General features: G+C 39.6%; 1 protein-coding gene across 1 annotated transcript; it reads right to left on the bottom strand.

Annotated features, from left to right (window-relative positions):
* Nucleotides 1–278: 278 nt before the first annotated feature.
* LOC120155649 (probable calcium-binding protein CML35) lies at nt 279–1,171 on the bottom strand. Its single transcript, XM_039167152.1, has one exon. It carries the CDS (start codon nt 1,107–1,109, stop codon nt 417–419), a length of 693 nt encoding a protein of 230 aa, XP_039023083.1. The 5' UTR covers nt 1,110–1,171; the 3' UTR covers nt 279–416.
* Between the last annotated feature and the right edge of the window lie 279 nt (nt 1,172–1,450).

The following is a 1,450-nucleotide window of genomic DNA, read 5'->3' on the forward strand; positions in this document are numbered from 1 at the left end:
ATCGTTGTCTAGTCAGGTTCAATCTACATCGGTCGAACAATTATTAGTGAACCGTTCGAATCAGATCGGTTGCAAATCAGAAAAAACCACTAATTTTATTTTATTTAAAAAAAAAATTAAATCAAACGACGTCATTTATTAAACGAACCAAGTCGAACTCGAATATTACTGAACTCAACTCGAACTTAAAAATTTTAAAAGTAAACTCAATTCGACTCAAACTTACGAGTTAAAACTCGAAATATAATATAGAAACTTGAACTCAAAAAATCTTGAACTCAAACAAAAAAAAATTAGACCATCCAATTGATTTGCATGATTGATTTGCATCAAACGAAAGAAAAATACAACCTAAATAATCAAAGAAAAAGAATTTGAAAACTTAATATCAAACACCCAAATCTATAACCATATGATCATCTCTGCAACTCCATCATTCTGGAGAAGTCCTCGAAGCACACGAACCCATCTCCATTCTTATCAACACTCGCTATCATGAGCCGGCAATCCTCTAACGTGCACTGTTCATCCCCTATTTTCTCCCTGTAGAAAGCCATCAACTCCTCCGCCGTGATCCTCCCGTCGTCATCCGTATCGAATATATCAAAAGTCTCCCTCAGCTCCGGCTCGCAGGCCGGTTCGTCGTAAGCCGATCCCTCAACCCGGCTCACTAAAGTTTCCAGGCTTACGCACCCATCGTCGTCTCCGTCCACCTCGCTTATCATGGCCGAAATCTCCTCCTCGCTCGGCGGCTTCCGGGCGAACTTGCTCAGCAGAGCCTCTAGCTCGCTTCTTGTAATGACTCCATCGTTATCTTCATCCACCATTTTGAAAGCTTGACAGAGTTCAAGATAAAAATTAGCAGGAAAATCTGACCTGTCACCCGATGACTCGGGCAAACCGCTGGTGGGTGTTCCGGTACCGGCGGTGGCCGAAGGAGGGTGCTGGCTTCCTTTGTGAACCGAAGAAACGGATTCCGACGAAGAAGAGGACAAAGATGTAGCAGAACCGGAACTGTAGGATGAAGGGTCAAATTTGGAGACGGCGGACCGATCCTTCTTGTTAGATCGAAAGAGACGCTTGGGACTAAGCTTATTGATTAATTTCATGATGGTCTATGAAAACTGAAACTGAGAATGGATGAAAAAAGAAAATAGAAAGCACATAAATTAATCTGGAGAAGATGAAAGGAAGGACGAAGGTGGAGGGCTTAAATGGTTGGGGAAATCTAAGGTCCACTGCAACTTCCACGAAACTTCGTCTCACAAATCTTTTCAACATTTTCTTTATTTATATACTGATATTTTGTTTTATGCGTTCCCACTCTTATTTCCACTACATTCGGCCAATTTTACTAAAATATCATTAAATAACATCTGAAAAAATCTATTTAAAAAATAATACATTTTTTTATAAATGTGTTTATTAAATTACAACACATTATTAAATG

Source organism: Hibiscus syriacus, unplaced genomic scaffold, assembly GCF_006381635.1.
Source record: "Hibiscus syriacus cultivar Baekdansim isolate YM2019G1 unplaced genomic scaffold, ASM638163v2 tig00111200_pilon, whole genome shotgun sequence".
Lineage (NCBI taxonomy): Eukaryota > Viridiplantae > Streptophyta > Magnoliopsida > Malvales > Malvaceae > Hibiscus > Hibiscus syriacus.